General features: G+C 37.6%; 1 protein-coding gene across 1 annotated transcript in view; it reads left to right on the forward strand.

Moving 5' to 3' along the window:
* The window catches only part of UBR2 (ubiquitin protein ligase E3 component n-recognin 2), a 60698-nt gene extending 36654 nt beyond the window's left edge, over positions 1 to 24044 (forward strand). Inside the window, 22 exon segments of the mRNA XM_068424955.1 lie at positions 658 to 760; positions 1525 to 1634; positions 1851 to 1931; positions 2690 to 2871; positions 3553 to 3752; positions 4628 to 4721; positions 5914 to 6075; positions 6455 to 6552; positions 7125 to 7203; positions 8016 to 8164; positions 8258 to 8314; positions 8754 to 8847; positions 11086 to 11158; positions 15569 to 15704; positions 16341 to 16431; positions 16973 to 17103; positions 18829 to 18937; positions 19188 to 19244; positions 20236 to 20313; positions 20603 to 20773; positions 21466 to 21567; positions 22347 to 24044. Of these exon segments, the coding sequence (XP_068281056.1) occupies positions 658 to 760; positions 1525 to 1634; positions 1851 to 1931; positions 2690 to 2871; positions 3553 to 3752; positions 4628 to 4721; positions 5914 to 6075; positions 6455 to 6552; positions 7125 to 7203; positions 8016 to 8164; positions 8258 to 8314; positions 8754 to 8847; positions 11086 to 11158; positions 15569 to 15704; positions 16341 to 16431; positions 16973 to 17103; positions 18829 to 18937; positions 19188 to 19244; positions 20236 to 20313; positions 20603 to 20773; positions 21466 to 21567; positions 22347 to 22488 (2499 nt within the window). The 3' untranslated portion in view covers positions 22489 to 24044.
* Positions 24045 to 25144: the final 1100 nt, after the last annotated feature.

Genomic DNA, 25144 nt, shown 5'->3' on the forward strand with positions numbered 1-25144 from the left:
TGGGGATTCAGTGTTGATTCCAGGCATTCAGTAATGCTTTTTGTCTAGAGCATCCTGCCGATTTGTATGGGGTGGCAAAAGTGGTTGATTCGGCATGACAGAGTTCACCGCCAAGATTTAAGTATTTCACCTCTAAAATGCCATTCAGACTATTTTAGTGCCAAATAGGGTAATTTCAGTTTTTAAGTTCAAGGAGATTACAGCTTTTTACTGACCTAAAAGTTAACATTATTTTAAAATGTGTTTCTAGAGTGTTAGAATAAATTTAGTTTAATAATTTTAACTTTTTGTTAGTTAAATTTTGTATGCAAAAATTATTTAAAGTGTGCATCATGCTCCTGTCCAGAGACTTGCAATAATAACATGCAATTGCTGAGAAGCATTGACCTCTCACTCACTAGGCAGGATAGCAGACGGAAAGATAGAAGTGGTATATGTTTTTTTTTATCTGGCAAAGCTTCAAGAATTTGTAAACACACACTGTTACTCCTGTGTAGTGTAGCTTTGGAATTACATATATAGATATAACTTCAAATATATTCTTATTATATAATTTTATTGTATGACTTCCTTGTCTCTTAATGAATTGCCCAAACTATATAAAGAGATTGTATGAATTATTTAAGAAAAGAACTAAAACTGATAATTTTTACCTAGGTTTTGCATTTGCTTGGAATGGCACTACAAGAAGAAAAACAACATCTGGAGAATCTCAGTGAGGAGAATGTTGTAACATTTTCCTTCACTCAGAAAATATCAAGTATGCCTTTCTCTTCAAATGTATAGCAAATTTTAAATAACTGAAAATGCCAGTGTCTCATATTTTATTCTTCTGAAACATTATTTACCAGAAGAGTATATTTGTTTATCCATCAAAATTTTACCAAGTTGACTATACATATGTGCTTTACATACGTGTAGATTCTATAATAGTAGCAATACTAAAGGCATTTTCTAGAGGAGAAATCCAGAAGTAGAATAATTGCCAGTAAATCTGATTCTTAATATCTTTAAGTAGCATCTTGACAAAGATTGCTGTACATGATCAGATACTACATTGCAAAAACTGTAGTTGTGTTCTTAAGTGGTCTTTTAATCTTGACTCTCCTTTGCATCTTCTGACTAGTGCCTGTAGTTTTGCTAAGACATGAAAATTGCTAAGACTCTTCCATTTAAAATAGGTGGGAAATAAAATATTGGAAGTTCTACATGTCAGTTTCCAAGATGAAAACAGCCAGGGTGCACACAGAGTGCATTTGTCTTGTAAGAAAATATAGTCTGTGAGCAAGATTTTTAAGACTATGTCCTCTAACTTTTCAGGATTTAGAGGGTATTCATGAAAATGTTGGGGAGGCGGGGGGGCGGGGATGAAAGTTCTATATTGTGCCTATTTGTTGAAGGAATTCTTCAGGTGCTAAACATATACAAGTGCTGGGTTTTGTTTTTTTGTTGTTTTTAATGTCAGTGAATGATTGGTTTGTCAGGTAACAGTGTAATTAATTGTCGTCGTAATTTTTTTCTCAGGACCAGGAGAGGCACCCAATAATTCCCCTAGTATACTAGCTATGCTAGAAACACTGCAAAACGCACCTCATCTGGAAGTGCACAAGGACATGATCAGATGGATATTGAAGGTAAATCTGTTTTATATAACTGCTGAAAATCATGGAAAGAAGATTTTTGAAACTTGCCTAATTATATTGTGTTGATTTCCTTACTTCCCGTATTGATTTGTTGTACCTACTCTTTTCCTCTTGTGGAATTCAACGCTGCGTGTTATCTGTCCAGCATTATAGTATTCACAGTTATAGTCACGTGTCACAAAGTAAGTGTTGTTTTTTTTCTTACAGACTTTTAATACTATTAAGAAACTAAGAGAAAGCTCTTCTACAAGTCCTGTGGCCGAGACAGAAGGAAATATTATGGAAGAGGTAAAAGTAAGCTGTAACAGTTAGCTGATCTCAACAGGTCTGGGTTGTGACTAGCAAAGGACTCTATTTCTAATTGCAGCTCTAAATCAAAGATGGGAAACATCAGTGATTTCTGAAATTCTGTCTCAGCTTATAGATCAAACCCGTTTGTTTGAAAGACCTATTGGGAGAGTCTCTGGACTATTTTTCTTTGCTTTATATATTATAGTCTCCAAATCTGCAAGTTTACTGTTTAGAACTGTTTGTACTACTGATCACAGCGTTCAATGATTCTGCTCTTCCTATAATTTCAGACTCCTTGGAAAGTTGTTAAAAGAAGTGGTATCTATGTATTTTTACCATGCAGGTCATTCCAGATAAGGTCTGTTGACTCCTTTAGCTTGACATGACACTCTAGATACTACACAAAGACCTTGGAGCACTGTAGTGCATTTGGGAATACATCTAGTATGGAGGAAGAGCACCACTAGAGACCTGCCACTTACCTTTTTGTCTTATGAGTGCTCAAAGGGAAGAGAAATACAAAATACAGTTAAAGGTTGAGAGGGAGAGGTACTCTTCTGGATCTGCAATTTTACTTGTCATTGAACATGAGCTAAAGAAAAGAGGTCACAAAGTAACTTTTTGGTAGACTTTTCTTTTGTCTTGTTATGAGATTTTCATTGTTTGGAGGTTAGTACAAGTTACACGTAGCAGTATCTAAAATAAATTGTCTGTTGCAACAAGATTTTAAAAATGACTGAACAATACAATTTCAGAGTTCACGTGATAAAGACAAAGCTGAAAGGAAACGAAAAGCTGAGATTGCCAGACTGCGCAGGGAAAAGATCATGGCCCAGATGTCTGAGATGCAACGGCACTTCATTAATGAAAACAAAGAACTCTTTCAGCAAACTTTGGAGGAGCTAGATACGTCAGCCTCCGGAGTACATGAAAATAGGTAAAGGAATCTCATTTAAATTTTTTTCTTTAACTTTTACATCAGATTGTCCTATTGTTACTGGTTAAGGAAGACCTTTTTTTAGTCTTGATGGAAAACTATTCAAAAGTTTTTGTTCCTTCCCATTACTGTCAAGATGGTGGGATAAATATTGGTTCCTCCCTCATCCCATCCTCATAGTGCTCAGCATAAACAAGCAAATAATTTTTTTGTATAAAGTCATCCAGTAAATTGCTAATAATACCGAAGAGACTATGCTATTAAACATTGTAAATTGGAAATAGCTGATTATGTCTGTTGAGGATCTGGAAGAAAATCTGATTGTAGCTGGAAATACGAATTGCGTGCTAATGATTTTGTGAGGAAGAGGAGAATGTTTTCAGAATTTATGTCAGGATGACAGCACTTAAGGGATGATGATGATGGAAGGTCGCAGATATAATTTCTATGTTAAATTGGAGTGGGTAATACTATTGGGAAGGTATGAATTTTTCTGGAAAATACATTCTTGCATAACTGTTTCCGGGGACATAGATATTTTTGTGTAAATGCCAAAACTATTTTTTTTGTCAGAGAGCATTTATCATAAAGCTAGAAAGCTCATTAATCACATTTAAATAATGATCTGATTGTAATGTTTTTTCAAATAATGTGCTCACTAGTATTCTTTGAATATTCTAGCCCTGTAATTTCAGATGCAAAACTCACAGCCTTGGGACCAGAGCAAACTAGAGTAGCTGAACACAGACAGGTTGTTATGTGTATATTGTGTCAGGAGGAACAAGAAGTTAAAGTGGACAGCAGGGCTATGGTCTTGGCAGCGTTTATTCAGCGATCAACTGTGTTGTCTAAAAATAGAAACAAAATTATTCCAGATCCTGGTGAGTAGTGTTCATAGTTGTCTCTAATATTAATGGATGTCAGAGTCACTGTAACAACAGCGTGCAGTTTGAGACAGTAGCATCACTGTCTTATATTAACTTTATAATTGTGAATTACTTCATTGTAATCAGTGGCAAAAATTCCATATTTTTAGTGAGGTAGAAATGTGTTTTCTAAATAATATGTAAAATCATTGCAAAGCATTATCTAAATGTTCTGACAGCCATTTATGACAATTATTTGTAACTATTAAAAAAACCTTCAAAATCAGAAGTGTTTGTTCTTAAACTACAACCTGTAATGTTTATAGAGAGAGGAGGTGGTGATGTACTGTTGTAAAAACACAAGATACACATTTCCTTCCTCTTAGTTATATAATCTGAAATACCTCTTAGCGATACTAATAAAAAATGCTTGGATCTAGGTAACTTTGAAACAGATATTTTTTTGATCAATGGCATTGTTACAAAGGTTCCTTTGGATTCTATATATGTTAATGCATAGAAGATGTCTACACTGAATCATTTTGCACTCTCACTCTGAAGGTTAACGTTCTTAGACTCATTGTTTAATGATACTAAACCATGAGAGCTGCAGGTGGATCTTGGGGACTTTTACCAGGGTGGAGTGCATCCGAAAGCTTGGTTTGAGGTTCCAGTACAGTACACACATTCAAAACAAAATGCCACAATACTTGTAAATGACCTAAACAGTTTAAGTTGTTGTGGATAGTAATATGCTTTATGCTTCGTCAAATGAGTTATACTTTTGTGATAAAGTTTAATAATAATGCAAATGCAGTAACATTTTATCAACAGTTAAGTCTTCTGATAAATGTTTATTTCAGAGTTGTTTTGTTTTATTTTAAATACAGAAAAATATGATCCTTTATTCATGCACCCAGATCTGTCATGTGGAACACACACGGGTAGCTGCGGACATATTATGCATGCTCATTGTTGGCAAAGGTAAAATGCTGTGTGTAAGGTTTTAGTCCAAATAGCATGTCATGCCATCAGTTTGCATAATGACACTGATTTTAATGGCAAAATTAATACCATATAGTAAACTTAAAAATGAATGTCACGAAGCAATGAAAGCAGCTTTCTGTTGGGGGTCGGGTGAGGAAGGAAAAGTAGAAATCATTATAATAAATACTGCAAATGTGTTCAAAACAACTTTCATTTACTATCTGTCATCTTAGTAAAGAAAAATCCAAAGCCACACATGGCAGCTTTCACAGCTTTCATTCACATTGATTGTTTATCCCTATGCATAATCCCCTGTGGTGCACATATATCTGAACACTGAAGCTCAGATTTTTGGGGGGGTTTTGCAGTTCAGTAATAGACATATTCCTGCTGCTTCTTGTGCTCTCTACTGAAGTTTTAAATTATAGTTCACCCCTTGCACCCTTAACTCCTCCATCAAGTTTAGTTTGAACTAGAAACATCTGTGACCTAGTTCAAGCTCATCTTCAACATAAACTCAATTTTATCCTTTGTTCCTAGGGTTTTTTTTAATAAAACCTTTTTCAGTTATTTTTATTCTTTGATTTTTGGAGCAGGATAAATGTGCTTAGATGCCTGCATTCAGACCATTTTTAGGTCATTGTTGGGTACACTCTAAACCATTCCAGAGGCTTCTGGAATAGCAGTTATGTTTAGCAAAGCAGTGAATTCCGTTCCTTTTCATATAGGATTCAGAGATCAGCCACCAGATTTTCCCATTACTGCTCTGTTGTGGCCTGTAATGGAATATGCACATGGATAATGCTCATGGCACCTCCCTTAAAATTTTATGTAAAACTGAAGAATTTTATTTTTTTAATCTATTTTTTTAATCTTTCAACGTTTTCTCTGCCTCTACCCCTCACCCTTTTTTTTTTTCCTAAATGGAAATTGTTAAAGTTCAGGCTTAAAAGTGATTTTAACAGCCCAATGACCTTCAGCACTTTGGGGGATTTTGGCTGCCAAAAACTGGGGATAGCCTGCAGTTATTAATACTTTATCAGTCAGAGGGTAGACCTTTTTTCCTTCAGATAATTCTCTTAGGTATATCTGAGAAAAGGCAAAACAGTGTCTTTATAAGTATTCATGAATTTATATGTTAAAGTAATGTTTTAATAATTTGCCTCTAATATCTTGCTCTTTTCTAAAGGTATTTTGATGCTGTCCAAGCAAAAGAGCAACGAAGACAACAAAGATTACGAGTACACACAAGTTACGATGTAGAAAATGGTGAATTCCTTTGCCCGCTTTGTGAATGCTTAAGCAACACTGTCATTCCTCTTCTTCCTCCACCAAGAGTTTTGTTTAACAGGTCTGTTTGCTTTATAAATGTCCTCAATAACTGTAAAAAACAAAATTCCAAACAAGTCATACCCCAAAAACCCCTTTCAAAATTTTTGTTATCTTCTGTTTTGATAATCTCTAACTGGATTGCCTCCCTGCTTATTTTGGTTTATGGACCTTCTTTGGTTATTGTGTAGTAAGGAATTTAGAGTGTGAAAGGACAGTAAAGTGTAGGACTTGCAGGAAAACAACTGAAGATAGAGAAATATGTGGGCAACAGAGAAAGAGCTTGTTGAGAAACAAGAGAATGTGGAACGCCTATGAAATACTAATTCTGAAATACTAATAATGTGTATAGTTTGTTCTTAACTATTGCACGTATTCTGTTCACATATATTTTCGGACAGGCTAGACGTTTCAGGCCAACCAAACCTAGCTCCGTGGATCAAAACAATATCCCAGCAAATAAAAGCGCTGTATTTACTTCGAAATGAAGACTGTGCAAGTAAGTCTGAAGAAATGTGTGTATTTGTGTGTGAAAAACAGAATCATTTAGGTTGGAAAAGACCCTTAAAATCATCAAGACTACCAAGTCCACCACTAAACCGTGTCCTAAGCACCATGTTTACACGTCTTCTTAAATACCTTCAGGGATGGTGACTCCACCACTTCCCTGGGCAGCCTGTTCCAATGCTTGATAACCTCCTCTTTGGTGAAGAAATTTTTCCTGATATCCAATCTAAACCTCTCCTGGTGCAACTTGAGGCCATTCTCCTCTCGTCCTATCACCTTGTTACTTGGGAGAACAGACTGACACCCATCTCATTACAACCTCCTTTCAGGTAGTTGAGAAAGCAGTATAAGGTCTCCCTCTCAGCCTCCTCTTCTCCAAACTAAACAATCCCAGGTCATAAAAAGACCAAGTATATGGTTCTACCACAGTGGAGCTGAGAGATGGTTGCAAAAGCGGCAAGAGTAGCTTGGAATTTCAGTTTCTGGTGATATGCTCGTGTACCGTTTCATCATGTAAAAATATTTATAGGTGAATAACAGCATTTATTATTTCTGTTTGTACAGGCAATTCTGGTAATTCGGAAAAAATGGATCAGCTGCAATTACCTGAAGGATTTAGACCAAATTTCATAACTCGAAGTAAGTATTTACATCTTAATAAATCATTAAACTACTTAATCATGAAATGGTAACATGAAAATAGAATGTGACTTCTGTGGTATAAGGTTTCACTAATTAAGGCAAAACTACGAATTTTGCTTTAATTCGAAAAGTTGATCCTATTATTATGATGGTGTTGAAGTCCAACTCACAAGTAGTAAATAATTGCAGTAGGATTCAGAGGCGGATGTGATACATGGATGTGCAGAAACGACGCTGCAGTTGTATAAATTTCAGTACCAAGATTAAGCTTTCTTTCCATGTTACTTGTAACTGGATGAAGGACTCATCATTATAGCTCAGCACTACAAGCAAAACATAAAGACTATGAAATGGACAGTAGTTAATATGTAGTTTCAGTACTATGGTATGTTTTGTATTTGATGTCTACCCCTTCATTGGGGAGAAAGTAATGAAATTCATTACATGGTACAGACATTTATCTGTGAAGTTCACACAAAAATGCAAGATACCTATCCCAGGCTGATGGACAGATTGTCCATCAGTCACACACAGTTCTTTTAATTTAGTCTTTAACTATATTAGGCTATGAGGACTGGATATCTTAACACTAAAAAATGAGATTGGTTCCAGTCAGATAATCAAAAAATAATTGGAGTGTATCTGTCACAGAAAGAGGTTACAGTATACGAGATCCAAAGAGAGATACTGCAGTTCTCACTTACAATTTTAAAAATCCAGGTGTTCAGCGATGGGGTGGATGTTCATCACTAAAAGTACTATGCTTGCCAGTGGAGAAAAAAATGAATTAGTAATATTGTTTTCTTTGTTCAGGAATCCTTATTCTGAGAGCATAAAAGAGATGCTGACAACTTTTGGTACAGCAACATACAAAGTAGGCTTAAAGGTTCATCCAAATGAAGAAGATCCACGTGTACCTATAATGTGCTGGGGAAGCTGTGCTTATACGATACAGACTATAGGTAGTAATGTATTCGTTTTTCTCCTTTATATGTGAATTTCAGAATTCAGTTAAATTCACAGCATTGAAATATTTTGGGTTTTTTTTTTTCCAGAACGAATTTTAGCTGATGAAGATAAACCATTATTGGTCATTTTACCTTTGTAGACAGGTAAGGATCAAGTAGCAATTCCTCTCTGAATCAGTGGCATAAGAGGGAATTGCGCTGCCTTTAATGCAGAATATCTAAATGTTAAGTTATGGTTATTGGATAGCTTTGTATGTTGGATCCCCACTGTTTAGTCATCAGTATCTGACTTATTAATTTATGTAAAATCAAATCTAGCAAACTATTTTTTTTCTTTCTTTCTATAAATGCATAGTTTAGTAAGGCCAGGGTTTCTCATAGTAGCAGTCAAATACTAAGAATACTGAAGGGAACTTGTATATTTGCATAACCTAAATATCTTTGTCATATACTTAGACACTCAAACTGCTCCCATAAACTGCAGCTGCGGGGCCTGAAAAGAGTTGCCGTAAGTTAAAAGATCTTTTTTCATATTGAGGAGGTTCATTAACTGTGGCAGTATCTCTTTTCTTTGTTTTTAAAGGATGACTGCCTACATCGTTAACAAGATTTGCAATGCAGTCTACTGGGACAGTTTCATCTCTTTCGGCAGTACAGGGTCACTTTTGTACTCTCTTAGCAATGTAAGTTCAACCACCTTATTCTGTTTTTTTTCTACAAAGACACAGGTATAAAAAGATGCTTACAAAGTGATTGTTAGTCTTGATACAAAAGAGGGTTTATGTAGTGGTTTTAAGTAATAGGACCAAGAGCTGGTATTTTCACATGTGTACCTATACATGTTTCATCATACTGTGGAAAAAAAGACATTTCTTTTGGTCTGCAGTTCCAAGACTACATTTTCAAGAGAAGCATGGATATTTTACTGTGAGAGATTTCTGTTGATTTCTTCCCCAGTATTTCTATTGCTGCTTTTAGAAAGGTACCTAGAGCAAAGGAGAAGGAAGCACGGTCCTTCACAAAAGAGAAGTGGTATGCTGGAACTTCAAAGAGGAGGAAATTAAGATTAATATAGTATTGAAAGGAAATAGGGTATTTGCAGAGATCTGTAATATATCTGCAAACTTCTCTGCCTTTGAAAAGTAGGATCTGTGATAAGACAGGACTTACTATGTAATGTCATTTATTAGTTGAGAATTTTAATGAGAACAGCCAAATGTTCCAAGCTTGAAGCATTGTAGATACAGGTGAAAAGTCTAAGTTCAGCCTAATGCAGTAATTACCATGAGAGGACTATTGTGAAAGGGTATTATAAATGGGACTACTTTTAATATTTACAGTCAGTAGAGCAGGGTAACTTTTAAAATGCATTCATATACTGAAATTACTGGTAGAATTGATAACATCTACTTCAGCAAACGGCAGCTTTATGGGGAAGAACTTAATGGACATCAGTTTGTAGCAGTAATGATTGAGCCATTTTCTATGTGAAGCAGAAGAGAGAATGTTGCTAGATATTTGACTGGAACTTTGTAGTAGACGATGTTCTGCATGGTTTGGGTTTTCTTGGAAACTTGAATCAATGTTCCTTCAAAGCTCTTCTTCCCTCCAGCTGACAGAAGCAACTGTACTGCTTTTATTTTTATGAAGGAAAAGCGTTTGTTATTTTATTTTTTTCAAGGCAAGGAATAAGGAAAATAATTAGTCTTTGATCTGTCAGTTCTCTCTCTATATATATACGTATATATATAACTATATATAGTTCTATGAACTATTTATACATAAAGATAACTTATCGAATAGAAGTTTGGTTTTGGAAGTCCCTTGCTCTGGTCACATTTTTGATAGAAGCATTTTTCAGACTTTTGGGTTGAGTTCTGTGGCTATATGCTTACAAAAGCAAAAGCGTTTGAAATCTGAGTGGTGGTGAAATGTTTGCTAATAGAATTAGCCTCAAAATATCACAGATCTCCAGCTGTTAATTTTCTGGCCAGCAAGGCAGCAGTCTTCAACTGAAGTATTTTTAAGTAATTATGATGCGACACTTTTTTACTGTAGCAGTGTTTTTAAACTTGGCAGCTTAATGCTTATAGCTACATTGTAAAACTATTCTCATAGCAGCAGTTTAAACTCTTTTATTGTAAATCAGATTTTACTGCCTGGAGTAAAGAAGTTTGCAACTGTTCCTTGATTGTTGGTTTAAATACATTGTAACATTTTCAAGACACTTTATTTATGTTTGGTTTTAGATGGAGTTTACTCCATTACTTGGAATTTATTAAGTGTGTGAATTTCTGTTGTCAGCTGGAGTGCTTTGATTAATACTTTGTGGTTACTGTGAATGTGAATACTACAGAGATGGAGAGACCAATACCTAGCTCTTTCTTAATTAGAGTTAAAATATTAATTTCAGAGGCTCTCTTTAGCAATGCATTTTTGAGTCCGTATAGCAAATGAGATACGTGAGGCAAATTTAGGGAACCTTGTAGAGCTAAGCAAATTGCAAAAGTTCCCTTTGAACAGTTGTCCAACAGACAGCAGTGTTTCTGTGTAGTCACTAGTATTTGAGCTTATTTCTGGGTCAGAGCTTGAGATACTATCTCGTTTTATCTTGCACTGGAAACCCAAGGAATGTAAGAAAGTCACTATGGAAGTAGTGAATGGCAGCACTTACTTTGTTATAGTTACTTTGGGTTTGTTTCATTTCAATACGGTGTAGTCAGGTAGGCAAGAGTCTTTTCCAATAATGTTGAGCAACTCTTGAATTCACACCTTTCTAGCCAAAACAGGTACATTTGTACTCTAAGTACTTTAAGCATATAAACCAAGGATGGCTCCATTTTGTAACTGAAGTAAACTAAAATATTTTCATATGTAAATATTAAATTAATAAATTTATTTTTCTCTCTAAAATACTCAGCACTGGTGCCTAATGAAAAAAACGGAAATCTTCCTTGCATACTTGATATTGACATGTTTCATTTATTGGTAAGTATTCCATCCTATATATTAATAATATTTTGATCCAATAGGCACTATGTCAAAACTTGATTGGAAACTTTCTCTTTACTCTGGATTAGGAACCTTTCAAAATGTTCAGGTTTTAGGTATTTTTTCACTACTTAATACAATTTAAATACTTTTTTTGTTGCAAGTATTCTTATCTATAAACAAAAAAGGGATAAAATGAGGTGGAATGTATATTCTTTGGATGTTAAAAAACAAAACACCAAAAACAAACCCCCCCAACAAACCACAAACAAAAAATTAGGGCACCCCCCAAACAAACAGACCCCCAAAAAACCCTGATAGTCATTACAGAATCACAGAATCACAGAATGTTAGGGATTGGAAGGGACCTCGAAAGATCATCTAGTCCAATCCCCCTGCCAGAGCAGGATTGCCTAGACCATATCACACAGGAACGCATCCAGGCGGGTTTTGAATGTCTCCAGAGAAGGAGACTCCACAACCTCTCTGGGCAGCCTGTTCCAGTGTTCAGTCACCCTCACCGTAAAGAAGTTTTTCCTCATATTTATGTGGAACCTCCTGTGTTCCAGCTCTGCACCCATTGCCCCTTGTCCTGTCAAGGGATGTCACTGAGAAGAGCCTGGCTCCATCCTCTTGACACTTGCCCTTTACATATTTATAAACATTAATGAGGTCACCCCTCAGTCTCCTCTTCTCCAAGCTAAAGAGACCCAGCTCCCTCAGCCCCTCCTCACAAGGGAGATGTTCCACTCCCTTAATCATCTTCGTGGCTCTGCGCTGGACTCTCTCTAGCAGTTCCCTGTCCTTCTTGAACTGAGGGGCCCAGAACTGGACACAATATTCCAGATGTGGCCTCACCAGGGCAGAGTAGAGGGGGAGGAGAACCTCTCTCGACCTGCTGACCACACCCCTTCTAATACACCCCAGGATGCCATTGGCCTTTTTGGCCACAAGGGCACACTGCTGGCTCATGGTCATCCTGTTGTCCACTAGGACCCCCAGGTCCCTTTCCCCTACGCTGGTCTCCAACAGGTCTGCCCCCAACTTGTACTGGTACATGGGGTTGTTCTTGCCCAGATGCAGGACTCTACACTTGCCCTTGTTATATTTCATTAAATTTCTCCCTGCCCAACTCTCCAGCCTGTCCAGGTCTCTCTGAATGGCTGCGCAGCCTTCCGGTGTGTCAGCCACTCCTCCCAGTTTTATGTCATCAGCGAACTTGCTGACAGCGCACTCTATTCCCTCATCCAAGTCATTAATGAATATATTGAATAGAACTGGTCCCAGTACCGACCCTTGAGGGACTCCGCTAGACACAGGCCTCCAACTGGACTCTGTCCCATTGACCACCACTCTCTGGGCTTCTTTCCTTCAGCCAGTTCACAATCCACCTCCCTTACCCGATCATCCAGACCACACTTCCCCAGTTTAGCTGCGAGGATGCTGTGGGAGACCGTGTGTCAAACGCTTTACTGAAATCGAGATAGACCACATCCACAGCTTTACCATCATCTATCCACTGGGTTATGTCCTCATAAAAGGCTATCAAGTTGGTTGAGCAAGACTTCCCCTTGGTGAAGCCATGCTGAGTGCCCCTAATGATCCCCCTATCCTTGATGTGCCTAGAGACAGCACCAAGAACAAGTTGTTCCATCACCTTTCCGGGGATGGAGGTGAGGCTGACCGGTCTATAGTTACCCGGGTCCTCCTTCTTGCCCTTTTTTGAAGACTGGAGTGACATTCGCTTTCCTCCAGTCCTCAGGCACCTCTCCCGTTGCCCACGACTTAGTAAAGATGATGGAGAGGGGCCTAGCAATGACTTCCGCCAGCTCCCTCAGCACCCGCGGGTGCATCCCATCAGGGCCCATGGATTTATGGACGTCCAGGTTGCTTAATTGGTCCCTGACCCAGCCCTCATCTACCAAGACAGACTCCTCCTCTATCGTGACTTCTTCTGGGGCCTCAGGGGTCCGGGGCTCCTCAGGACAGCCTCCAGCAGTATAGACAGAGGCAAAGAAGGCATTCAGTAACTCCGCCTTCTTTTTATCCTCTGTCTCCAGGGCCCCCACCTCATTCATCAGTGGGCCTACATTGCCTCTAGTGTTGGCTTTACCTGCAATGTATTTGAAGAAGCCCTTTCTGTTGTCCTTGACCTCTCTTGCAAGGTTTAATTCCAAGGAGGCCTTAGCTTCCTAGTTGCCTCCCTACATCCTCTGACAACAGACTTATATTCCTCCCAAGTGGCCAGCCCCTCCTTCCATGATCTGTACACCCTCTTCTTCCACTTGAGTTTCCCCAGCAGTTCCCTGTTTAACCATGCAGGTCTCCTGGTACCCTTCCTTGACTTCCTGCCTGCTGGGATGCTCTGATCTTGAGCTCGGAAGAAGCAGTCCTTGAATGCTAACCAACTATCTTGGGCCCCCTTACCTTCTAGTACCCTGTCCCATGGGATTTCCCCTAGCAATTGCTTGAAAAGGCCAAAGTTGGCCCTCCTGAAGTCCAGGGTTGCGATTCTGCTAGCTATTCTGTTCCTGCCACGAGATCCTGAACTCTACCATCTCATGGTCGCTACAACCAAGGCTGCCCTCAACCTTCACCTCTTCAACCAGACCCTCCTTGTTAGTGAGGATCAGATCCAGCAGCGCTCCTCTCCTAGTTGGCTCATCCACCATTTGCATCAGAAAGTTGTCATCAATGCACTGGAGGAACCTCCTGGACTGGGGATGGCTGCTGAGTAGGGCCTCCCAGCAATATCAGGGTAGTTGAAATCCCCCACAACAACCAGGCCCTGTAATTGCGAGACTGCTCTCAGCTGCCTGTAGAAGGCCTCATCACCCTCCTCATCCTGATCCGGTGGCCTGTAATAGACACCCACAACAGTATCACCCCTGCCAGCCTGCCCATTAATTCGCACCCACAAATTCTCAACTCGCTCCTGATCTGCCCCTGGACAGAACTCAATACATTCTAGCTGCTCACTCACATAAAGAGCAACTCCACCACCTCTCCTTAGCGGCCTGTCTTTCCTGAACAGGACATAGCCATCCATGACCACATTCCAGTCAGGCGAGGCATCCCACCAAGTCTCTGTGATTGCCACTAAATCATAGCCCCCGACCCGAACACGGATTTCCAACTCCTCCTGTTTATTCCCCATGCTGCGTGCATTGGTTGTACAGGCATTTCAGGAGAGCGAGCTGAGCACACCGATTTCACCCCAGGGGGATGGGGGGCCTCCTGGTCTACCTCAACACTAGAGCGTTGCCCCAGTGGTGCAAGCCCAGCTACTACCCCATCCCCCTTCGAATCTAGTTTAAAGCTCTCCGAATGAGCCCTGCTAATTCCTGTCCCAGAGCCCTTTTGCCCCTACGACATAAACCTTTCCCATGTATTACCGTCACGCCTGGTGTCTTATAAAACCAGCCATTATCAAAGAACCCAAAGCCCTGCCTGTAGCACCAGTCTCGTAGCCAGGCATTTATAGAGAGAATCCTACTATTCCATCCCACGTCATCACCTGAAAATGGAAGGAGGGAGGAGAAAACAACTTGTGCCCCAGACTCTTTCACCAACCGTCCTAGGGCCTTGTAGTCTTTCTTCATCCCCCTCAGACTACGGGATGCAGCTTCTTCCCCACCTGTCTGGAAGATCAGCAGGGGGTAGTAGTCTGTGGCCTTCACCAGGTTGGGGAGTTGCCTGGTGATATCCCTGATTCGGGCTCCAGGCAGGCTGCAGACCTCCCTGTGATGGGGGTCGGCTCTGCATATTGGGCCCTCAGATCCCTTTAGGAAGGAGTCTCCAACCACTAAAACTCTTCTCTTCTTCCTTGTGGAGGAGGTAGCTATACGCCTGTCAGGTTTTTCTGTCTGTGGTGGGACCTCTGATATAGGTTGCCTCTCCACCACATCCCCATTGGACCGGCTGTATTCCACTAGGGCTTCATATCTATTGCTTAGAGGCACCTGTGGAGGCAAGGTAGGCAAGGAGGGCACTCGCCTTTTGCCACAGCCATAGACTTGCCTCCACTCACTCCTCTCCTCTAGGTTATTGTTTTCCACCTGAGAGGGGCAGAGTACAGTTGTCCCTCGATCCTGGGAGCTCTCCGGCGGGTGCTCCCATTTTTGTTGCAGGGAGGGCAGAGCCTGGCTCCACCAGTCTATCTCCATTTCAGCCTCCTGAATGCTCCTAAGCCTTTCTACTTCGGCTTGAAGCCTTTCAACCTGGCTTTGCAGCTGTGCCGCTCGGCCGAGCAGATCATTGTTCCCTTAAATAATGGCTGGCTAATTAGCTTCAAAATTAGCCTTATGAGGTATGCTGCCTTCAAAGGGTATAGTTGCAGCATGAGCAGAGAAAATGGGAAGATTCAAAAGAAAAAGAATATACCAGCTTTCTTGTTTTCTTTTACAGGTAAGCTTGGTGCTCTCTTTCCCTGCCATACATTGTCAGGATTTTTCAGGGGTTAGTCTTGGCACTGGAGATCTTCACCTGTTTCATCTTGTCACTATGGCACATATAATACAAATTTTACTTACCTCATCAACAGGTAATGCCACTTTCTTTCAACTTTTATTGAAATGATTCTTCAAATCTGTACTTGGAAAAATCTTAAGGTGCTATTGGTAAATGTATGCAGTTTACAGTGGCGAAAGAAAATTGCTGATGCTCTCTCTTTCAGCCCATAGAAAGTATTGATAAATTGTACTCATGGAAGTTCAGTCTGTCATCTTTATTGCTTAACACTGGAGGTTTTTTTGGAGCGTAGCTAGTCATGAATCCTAGCTTTCCAGCTAATGTAGCAGTGCCTGGAATTGTTTATTGCAGAGGACTTGGGCTTAGGCATTGCATGATGAATTAAGTTGCTGTTAGCTAAATAAGGAATCAACGTATCTTCTGGCAAGAGGAACTGGATAAGGTGTAGTATGCCAAAAGCAAAGAACTCCAGGCAAGGATATAAGAAACCCAACAATCAAACAAGTAAACCAACACCTCAATGCAGTTAACAATAGCATAAACTTACACAAGAAGATGTGCAGCAGAAACTTTTTTCCAGTACATCATATTGTAGTACAGTGGAATGTTTCACTTAGTTTTGGGCTTTTTCTCAAAACTTGAAAAATTACATTCTTGCTGTGTAGACATGTATATATGAAGTAACTTCCTTTTTATTTTTCTTCTTCAGAAGAGAATGGTATGGATCAAGAAGACACTAACAGTGAAGAGGAAGTAGCTGTGCTTACCCTGTATAAATTTCTTTGCCAGTGTACAGGAAGGTAAAAGGAAATCTTTTGATAAATTTTATAGTGTTTTCTCCTGCCTGAACTCAACATTAACTAGGACTGAATTCTGTATACTGATGCTGTCAAATATGAGACTTTTAACTTGGAACTCTTGCATCTTGTTTCTTATCCACTACTACTACCATACAATTTTTTAAGTAACTATTCCTAAAAATTCCTCTGTTTGTGCTCATGAAGATACCTGCTCATGAAGATTATGCTCTGGAACAATTTTTTTTAGTCAGTTTGCAGATGTGTAGAATCTGGAATTGGCAGTGTCTGAGTACAGAAAACTTATTAGGATCTGAAATGTCTATGCAAAATTTTCCTTAATTTACTGTCCCAGTTGGTTACATTTTTATGAATCTCTGTTTCATTGTTTTTCTTGGAATTAGCTTTGAAATAAACACTTTGTATAATGTTTGTTTCAACTGAAGTCAGTAATGTAATATGAAGTAGGACTGAAGACTTACTAAATATAGCTCTCAGACTGAAATGATTAAATAAAAGCAACTTTTTTATTGTATTTCTTAAGTGCCTTGAAAGAAACTTCCTCAGGCTGGCACCTGTGGAGGAATCTAAAAGCTGGAATCATGCCTTTCCTGAGATGTTCTGCTTTGTTTTTCCATTACTTACATGGAGTCCCAGCACCCTCAGAAATTCAAGGTACTGTCTGCTTGTATTACATCAGTTTTCAAAGATACAAACATTTATGGACAAAATAAATTACATTTAAACTCTTCTTTTCTGAAGAAGCTGAATGATATGAATGTGGGTTTGTTACCAGTGCAGAATCATATCTGCATAATGAAAAAGGCATTAAAAAAAAAAAAAGAATTGTTTCCTTTTTAAAAACGTATTTTAATATTGAGGCCAATGCTGTCCTAGATTATTTAATGAAGAGCATCAGTTTCTTTTTTAAAAAAGTGAAATATTGATTATTTTCAAATCTATTGATTACTGCTTTCAAATGAGACCTGCTTTTGCTTGCATTGATTTCGTTCAAATCCGCTAATAATTAAAATCTCCAAATACACTGATGATATGTTGCATCCTTAAATAATCAGTGTTATTAACATACTTTACTGTCCTCCACATATGGTGTATGTAGGGACTGAATGTAAATCTGAAAATATTACTTTTAATAAGTAGATTCACACTGCTGCAGGATTCCCACATTTAAAATGAAGTAGAATATGCAATGCTGAGCTGACATGAGAACAGCTACAGAACTTGTAGAATGTTTCCTTGATACATAGCTTCTTGACAAATTGTGTTTAAAATGTAGATTATTGTCATTTAACAATAACAATGCTTAAGCATTTGTGCCAAATAAAGCTCCAACAAACCTCTGTTTCTGAACTTTGATTTTCTGTAACAAGTTTTCTCAAATTCATAGTCTGGACCAGTAGTGACCACTTGAGTTCTTTGTTACAGATACTCTAAAGACGAGGTACAGCATGCAGCTGTAGTTCCAGGCAGTAGGTCCATGGGCCTTTAGAGGGTTGCTTGTAGGAGAGGGGAAGAGGAAGGCTTTGCTTCACTTTGTTACAATCCTCAAGTCCCAGGTGCTTGGATGGCCCTGCAGGTCCCCGCCACTGAGGGATGTCCTGACGGTGGCTGTAGCACTGGGTGTTTTGCTTTCCCTGCCCACTCCCGCACCCCAGGACCCACTGATCCCACAGCTGGCCTGTATTGCTCTTCTCTAATATTTTATTGGGGGTTGCAAAACGGGAATCGCTTGGCCATAAGAGGGAAGTGAGTACAGCTTTCATCTTAATTTTCTTTGCTCCTTTATTCAGGAGCAGAAGAGGCCATGACACATAAGAGGTACTGGTACTCTTTGTCTTGAAAGTTTGGGAGAGCAGAGGCCCAGGGCCTCAAATGAATAGACTAGTATCGTGAATATGGCAATGTAGCAGTTGTGTCATACATAATATTTTTGAGAAGTTTAGCATTGCAGGCATTTGGAATTTCTGTATGTCTGAGGCTGTGGTATGCTTCCCTGATATACTGTCACTGATCACCTGCCTCAGTTTGTGTCACAAGACTCCAAGGAGCACAAAGTAGCCATTTAATGGATGACATTAAAATGAAGACATACTCAGTTGTAAAGACCATTGAGCTCTCTGTTGTGGTTCTTATATGACCAGGCTTGAAACATGCTTAGAGGGGAAGTTTGAGGAAAGTTGCTTCTCATTACTGGCAGTTGTCCAGCATAGCTGTCTGGTGCCTTTACTAGCACTTTCATACTTCATACCACATTTTCAGTGTGGGGAAATACAGTTTAAAAAAAAATAGCTGTCCCATTTAGGGCTGTATTTCATTTATTGTAATTAATGTCATTTAAAAAATGACATTGAGAATTATACTCTTTTTTTTTTTTTACAGTAAATGGAACAAACCAGTTTGAACACTTATGTAGCTATCTTTCCTTGCCAAACAACCTCACTTGCCTTTTTCAAGAAAATAGTGAGATTCTGAATACGTTAATAGAAAGGTAAGTCATGTTTGTATGCTTAGTTTAAATATAATAAGGAATTCTGCACAAGATAGTAATATAAGTATTCTCCCAGGAGAATACTTATATTACTCCTATAGATGGAAATGAATAGTGGACTTTGAAAAGCATTTGTGAAAGAAGTGTTTTGAAAGAAATAATTTTGGTTGTAGAGGTTATTGAATAGATGTACTTCAGAATTTTTATGTCTTTGTTTGATGCTGAAAGCCAATTTTTTTCTTCCTTGTAGTTGGTGTAGTAACAATGAAGTAAAAAGATACCTTGAAGGCAAGAGACGTGCTATCAGGTAAACACGGAGAAATTTTAAGCAGAGACAGGGGAGAAATTTTAATGTTGCAGTTTTCTCCAAATATTTTTTCTAAAGGTTGTTCATGATAACATAGTATCAGTTCTGCTTTATTGAATGACAAAGATATTAGGGAATAAGCAAAGAGATTTTTGGAATTTTGTAAGAAAAGTGAAATATTGCTTAAATTAGTAGGTTTTGAAGGCAAAGTTAAATATTACAGTTTAATTATTTAGACTGATCTGCAATAATCAGAGGCCACAACATTTCTTCTCATGTTTCCTATAGTAAATCTACCTTCTGATTCAAAAGGTATGCTGTTGCTAAAAGACATATATAACCTTTGTTTAAAAATACCAGGCATTGAAGAGTTTTTTTTAAAGAATTCGAATTCTTCAGTGAAATCAACACCGAGTCAGTTGCTAAGAAGAAAATTTGCTTTTCATACATTTCTACTTGCTAAGCAATTATTTTGAATTTAGAACAGATTTAATGCTTTGTGGGCATAGAAAAGCATTTGGGGTGTTTTTCTTTGTGAAGGCTGGGAAAAAATAGTGGTTATCAATTATCCGAATAATTATAAATGAATATGAGGTTCACAGTGCTGTCATTAAAAATATATTCCTGCATTTTAATCTCCTGTGCTAAATACATAAAGTCAGTCTTTCAACGTTGTACATCCAATAAAGCTAAGTGACAAAAATAAAAATTAATCACTTCATCTGTTAAATACCAGGCTATTAACAGAATATCTTATACGGTGAGAATAGTCTGATTGCATAATTCATTTCCTGTTATGTGTGATTGTTGGGATTTTTCTCCATGTGTTCCTTTTGCTGATTCTTAACTCTGAATGGCAGAGAAGAGGAAAACTTTAAAAATTCAGTTATTCACAGATGCTGTTTAGATGAGTCAGGAAAACATGAATGAGTTTGAAATCACTGTATTATCCCTTGAAATATGAGTGGTTAATTTGATTGCTTTATTCCAGCTATGCAAGAGAATCCAACAAATTAATCGACCTTCCAGACGACTACAGCTGCCTCATTAACCAAGCATCTAATTTCTCGTAAGTTGTATGCAATTATGGTGAGGACCCCTAAAGTCTTCTGCTTCTTTTGATGAACTGGGAAACCTTTAACCTGAAAACCTCAGCAAGGTGTTTGTGGAATCATAAAGTTAATGGCACATATTGATCGTCATCTCTTCCAGCAAAACCACCGTGTATTTCAGTGAAATAGAAATTGCAGGGATCTGTATAACTGTTAACTTATATAAATGTTCAAAAGTACTTTTGAATCTTTTTACCATCTAGAGTTAATACATACAATGGATTTTATTTTTTTGCTCAACAAAAGGTGTCCGAAATCAGGTGGTGATAAAAGCAGAGCCCCAACATTGTGCCTTGTGTGTGGGACCATGCTATGTTCTCAGAGTTACTGCTGTCAAACTGAATTAGAAGGAGAAGATGTTGGAGCCTGTACTGCACATACATACACTTGTGGTTCTGGAGTGGGCATATTCCTTAGGTAAGGAACTGAACACCTCTACTTATATTGCTAGGTTACATGGTGTGTGTGGACATGAAATGAGTAGTTTTATAAATGTGTTTGTAGGGGTGGTTTGTGAAGGCAGTGGCTTGTTAACAACAGACCTGCCTAAAAACTAGAGTGCATTCATCTTCCTTATACTTTGGTATAAGGCTCAGAGGTTGTTTCCTTGAAGATAAGGTATTGTACTAAATTTTAATTTCATTTTAAAGTGAATTTGTTTTCTGTGTGTGTTTAATTCCACTCAAGTATTGCAAAACAATGAAGGTAAATACCTTGATTTTGTTGCTGCTGCTGCTGAAAACATGAAAATTCATTTTAGTTGTCTTCCTGCACACAAGGAAAGGTTAGATAACGTCTGTTTTCGCTTTGGCAAAGATCAGTGAGAAGTGAAATTGTTTTATTTTCTTATTGTGGTTGTGTTGAGTGTTTTACACAGACTGCAAATCATATGACATGAAACTACATTGTTTCTAACTGCTACTGAGGAGTTATAACAAGAGAATAAGATCTTTAGGTTTTTTTTAAAAAACGTACCTTTAAAAATCTGTACATGCAGATTATTATACAGAATGAAAGTAGGTGAGAATTGGAAAAGCAGTGTTTGTGAAAATATGAGAAACTATTCACCTAAAAATCAATACCAAAATCTTCTCTGTGTTTCTCTCTAGAGTACGAGAATGTCAGGTGCTATTTTTAGCTGGAAAAACAAAGGGCTGCTTTTATCCTCCTCCTTATCTCGATGACTATGGAGAGACAGACCAGGGACTCAGGTAAATACTTAAAAAAATATATCTTTTAAAGACAGGAATTCTAAAACTGTCTGGTTTGTAAAATACACTGTCTATGTTACCTTTTAATTTTAATTATATAGGTGGTATTAACATTTCTGTATTGCTGTTGCATCTCATATCTTCAAACATTTTAATGCAAATATATGTTTTTAGGTTAAAAATATTTAATGGAAGATCTTGACCAAGTTATAAACAGCTGTCTTGAGGTGTAAAAACTTATATCTTTTTAGCATCTGTGAAGTTGCCTAGAAACTAAGGCTGAAAGTTTTATTTGTATATAGTGTGTTTATTTGTATAATCTGTGTTAAATAAAATAATCTCGTAGGATTTTCACTTGGTATTAAATTAATGTGGTAGTTCTTTGTCTTAACTCCTGTCTCTGCTTCCTATGAGAGTAGTTTGGGGACTCGATGTTGTTAATGCTTGCTACTTTTGAAACTGGTCAAAATCATAGACTATGAGGTGGTTCAGCATAGAAAGATTGCTGAAAACCTACGTTTAGACTTAGGTGGGCTGTACGTGAGATTCCCAAAGGCTGGAGGGAACTGTTGAGCAGTAAGGGTGGGGGACCAGACAAGGTAGCACTCCAGTTTACTAATGAAAATATCTGTTGATTTGTTCTGACAAGATAATAATGTTAAAGGATTATCTAAATATTTTAATATTTTAAAGGGTTATCTAATATTTAATATGTTGCACCTGAGTGTGCTTAGTTGCAGTGTGTTATCATTTCTGATACGTTGTTATCTCCTTTTCAGACGCGGGAATCCCTTACATCTGTGCAAAGAACGATTTAAAAAGATTCAAAAACTCTGGCAGCAGCACAGTATCACAGAGGAAATTGGACATGCACAAGAAGCAAATCAAACGCTAGTTGGCATTGATTGGCAGCATTTATAATGGTTATCTCATGGAGATTGGACTTAATAAAGACTAGAACTTTATTAAAAGATTTTGTAACTCAGTAAGCTTTTCAAAGGAGGTATTAGGAAAAAAGACCTGAGGAAAAAAAACCCACAAACCCAGTCCTGTTATTTAATTTTTGTTTTACAGTGTATTTCATAAAGATACCAGTTAACATTAATCAAGTAAACTTCTTTCTATGTAAGCAAGTTTTATTAGTCATATAATTTGCACTGTGCTTCCTTCACAGAAATGTCTTGGGTTATAAACCTGGGCAAATGAACTTGAGTTTCTGATGAAAAAAGAATGACTCTTTTTGGAAGTCTGACTATGATTTTTCTTACTAACTGCAAGAGAAAAAGACTGCTGAAACAGAAACCAGATAGAGCACAATTACAGATTGTGTTTTGCCCCTTTGCTAGTAATCTGAGCCGTTTTATTTATTATTCTGCATTTTAATACTTAAGCTGTGTGTACATGCAATGGAATGAAGTAAGGAAGCAAATAATGTAGCAAATGGATGTTTCTGTCTGCATTAGTGGATAATTCACTCTTTCACTTGGCGTATCTAAAATGATTTTGTCATTTGTACTCTTGCAGCTTTCTTGCTTCCAGTTGTTTTTTAACTAAAAAAACCTAACACTAGCTTTACAAGTAAAACAATTTAATTTAAAGCTTTTTTCCAGAGCATTGCACTCCTTAGAATTATGTAGTTTGTAATTTGAATTTAGCTGGGAAACCCTTTCACTTTCAATTATGTGATTGGTTATTGGTATTCAAGGGTTGACGTTGTGCTTTAGAAAATATTTTAAGATAACAACAATACATAAAATGTCACGACAGCTAATTTTATGTTAATTTGCAGAAGCACAGAGGATATTTTCTTCATTTTTGTTGACAGTCAACTTTTAAGGTACAAATCCCATCTCCTTTTTGTTGCAGACAAACTGAATGGCTTCCTCTGGCTTTGAAGGGCCACAATCACACTACCCTCACTTTTGCATTGATTCATTTTTTTTTTTTTTTTCTGTTCTCCCATCAAGTATATTTACTTTTTGGCTTGATTTAAAGCTCTGTAAAGATGTTTGCATATAGTATATTTTATAAATATATTCTATAACTGCGCAGATTTGCACTTGATATGAGGGTGCCTGAAGGCAGTGAATTTTCTAGCTGTATGTAATTAGACCGCCAAGGTGTCTCTAAAAAGTGACATTATGCTTATTGATTTAAAATAAAATCCATTACCTTTATCTCTCCTATCTTCTGACAAATTAGTAAAATCTTAATTTACATAGTTCTGTTTCCTTAATTATCTGTGGTTCTTTTAGTTAAGTCTTACTTTCTGACTACGTCTTCAGCCCAGATAAGCAATCCCTTTACTGTCTGCTGTGTCTTCAGTTACACTTGGTCTGACTGAATTGTTTCTATTTTTACAGATTTAATGCTTCAGATAAATTTTGTATATTCATGGTGTACAGGACAATTTTTCAAACATTCAGTAACAGTATTGAGTGAAGATGTGAAATATGAAATAAAGAAACTTGGCCAATGTTGATTTCCTTTTCTTAAAAGCAGTACAGACTACGCTTGTCTCTACTATCTGTTGTAGTTCTAATAATTTATATATTGCTGTCCCTTTTAACAGAGACATGCAGAAGTTACAGGAAAAAATGACATTAATGTTTCATCTCTGTCTTCCCTGACTTAAGCTGATATATCAACAATTTTCTGTGCATTGTACTTGAAAATCACACTTTTTTGGTGATGTTACTATTCCTTTCCAGAGAGTCTTGCTTCTTAACCTGTGTGCCACAGTTTCAAATAATGTGTAACTGCACTGAAAAACTCTTTTCCTGTAAGCACAGTATTAAAAAGATAATTGATGATACTGACAGATTTGTCTGTGCAAGGCAAAATATTGATAGCAAGATGGATTTTTTTTCTCTGGAATCAGAGTTGGAGTCTGCAAGGTTGAATAGGTTGGTAAAATTATGACCACAAATAATTGCGAAGTACACAATTTATCCTTTTTTGCAAATTTAGTCATTCTTTACTCAAGACTTCTATTTTCTGATTTGGTTTGCATGTATTTATATTAATGTAGAAATATTTATATATATAACATTGTTTCAGTATCAGGGAAATAGTATCTGTAATAAATTGGCTATAACTTTAATATTTGTGGATTACGTGTACAATCTACAATGTATTATGTGTTTGGGGGGAGAAAAAAACCAACAACAACAAACCACCAGAAAATCCCCAAACCAGAAACCATCACAAGAGAAAACAAAACAAAGCTGAAAGCATCAAGTAAATGCTTTTGGAGTTGACATTAAATTAAGTACTTTTTAAACGTTGTTTTTAGAATTTTGCTGAGCTTGTTCCTTCAAGTGTGTCACCCTGTTAATCACCAGCTAACAGAAATACCTGGATGTGCAACACCTGCAATTCCCTGGCTAAAAATGTAAGATGATTATATTATTAGTGTCATTTGCTTCAGTCAGCTAAACCTTTCTTGACCTCTACCAAAAAGTCTAATCGTCTTTTTAAAGGATTGTAAATTACATTTTATAAAGGGATGAGGGTTGAGGTTCACAGCAGTAATGTTTTTTACTCTGTTCATACTTCAAGATAACACTTTGTACTC

Source organism: Nyctibius grandis, chromosome 1, assembly GCF_013368605.1.
Source record: "Nyctibius grandis isolate bNycGra1 chromosome 1, bNycGra1.pri, whole genome shotgun sequence".
NCBI classification, from domain to species: domain Eukaryota; kingdom Metazoa; phylum Chordata; class Aves; order Nyctibiiformes; family Nyctibiidae; genus Nyctibius; species Nyctibius grandis.